Source organism: Plasmodium gaboni, chromosome 5 (genome assembly GCF_001602025.1).
Source record: "Plasmodium gaboni strain SY75 chromosome 5, whole genome shotgun sequence".
Classification (NCBI taxonomy): Eukaryota; Apicomplexa; class Aconoidasida; order Haemosporida; family Plasmodiidae; genus Plasmodium; species Plasmodium gaboni.
In genome coordinates this window covers 179863-181500 of record NC_031485.1, presented here as the reverse complement: position 1 = coordinate 181500, position 1638 = coordinate 179863, and the positions used below count along the sequence as shown (strand labels likewise).

General features: G+C 26.9%; 1 protein-coding gene across 1 annotated transcript in view; it reads left to right on the top strand.

Moving 5' to 3' along the window:
• The window catches only part of PGSY75_0505700 (putative membrane protein), a gene marked incomplete at both ends in the record, with an annotated part of 3782 nt that continues 2144 nt past the window's right edge, over positions 1-1638 (top strand). Inside the window, one exon of the mRNA XM_018784337.1 lies at positions 1-1638. This exon is cut by the window's right edge and continues 2144 nt beyond it. Within this exon, the coding sequence (XP_018642992.1) occupies positions 1-1638 (1638 nt within the window).

Genomic DNA, 1638 nt, shown 5'->3' with positions numbered 1-1638 from the left:
ATGATAAGGCTGATAAACATGAAGAGGAACAAAAAAAGGAAGACACAAATGATATTCAGCGAACGGATGAAAATAAAGAAGATACGAAGGAGACTCACCAAATAGATCAAAATAAAGAAGAAAAAAAAGACATTGAACAAATAGATGAAAATAAAGAAGAAGAAAAAGACACTGAACAAACAGACAACATTAAATATGAAACAAATGACACTGAACGAGAAGATCAAAATAAAGATGATATGAAAGACATTGAACAAATAGATCAAAATAAAGAAGAAAAAAAAGACATTGAACAAATAGATGAAAATAATGAAGAAAAAAAAGACATTGAACAAGAAGATCAAAATAAAGATGATATGAAAGACACTCAACAAACAGACAACATTCAATATGAGACAAATGACATTGAACAAATAGATGAAAATAAAGAACAAAAAAAAGACACTGAACAAACAGAAAACATTAAATATGAGACAAATGACACTGAACGAGAAGATCAAAATAAAGATGATATGAAGGACACCCAAAAAAAAGACACCATTAAAGATGAAACAAAAGACACTGAAGAAGAAGATCAAAATAAAGATGATATGAAGGACACCCAAAAAAAAGACACCATTAAAGATGAGACAAAAGATATTGAACAAGAAGATCAAAATAAAGATGATATGAAAGACACACAACAAACAGACACCATTAAAGATGAGACAAAAGACATTGAACAAGAAGATCAAAATAAAGATGATATGAAAGACACTCAACAAACAGACACCATTAAAGATGAAACAAAAGACATTGAACAAGAAGATCAAAATAAAGATGATATGAAAGACACTCAACAAACAGACACCATTAAAGATGAAACAAAAGACATTGAACGAGAAGATCAAAATAAAGATGATATGAAAGACACCCAAAAAAAAGACACCATTAAAGATGAAACAAAAGATATTGAACAAGAAGATCAAAATAAAGATGATATGAAAGACACTCAACAAACAGACACCATTAAAGATGAGACAAAAGATATTGAACAAGAAGATCAAAATAAAGATGATATGAAAGACACTCAACAAACAGACACCATTAAAGATGAAACAAAAGATTCTTATCGAAGGGATGATAAGAAAGATGGGGCGTCGTGTGAAGAAGAAAAGAAAGTCATTATGTCAGAAATAAAAACTATAAAAGAAGATTTAGATAACTGCAATATAATAAATATGAAGGATAAAAATGAATGTGATGTTAAAGTAAATGAAAGTGAAAGAAAATTAAATCTATGTAAAGAAAAAGCATTGAAATATAAAGGAGAAATACAAGGAATAAACCATAAGTGTGATGAAAGGTTAGATAGAAAAAATAAAGAAATGATAATATTACAAGGAATTATAAATAAATTAGAAAATAAAATGGATGAAGATAAAAAAAGTGACAATAAAAATATCCAAGATAAAATAAAAGAAAGTGAAGAAAAAAGAAAAGAGGTTCCTATAAACAATAAGAATACTAAAGATAATGCTAATAGTAATGAAAAGAATGTACATCATAAAGATTATAGTCATCAAAATATATATCGACAAGAAGATAATTATTTAATTTCATATGAGATATTAAAAAATTATTTTGAGAAAATATTCG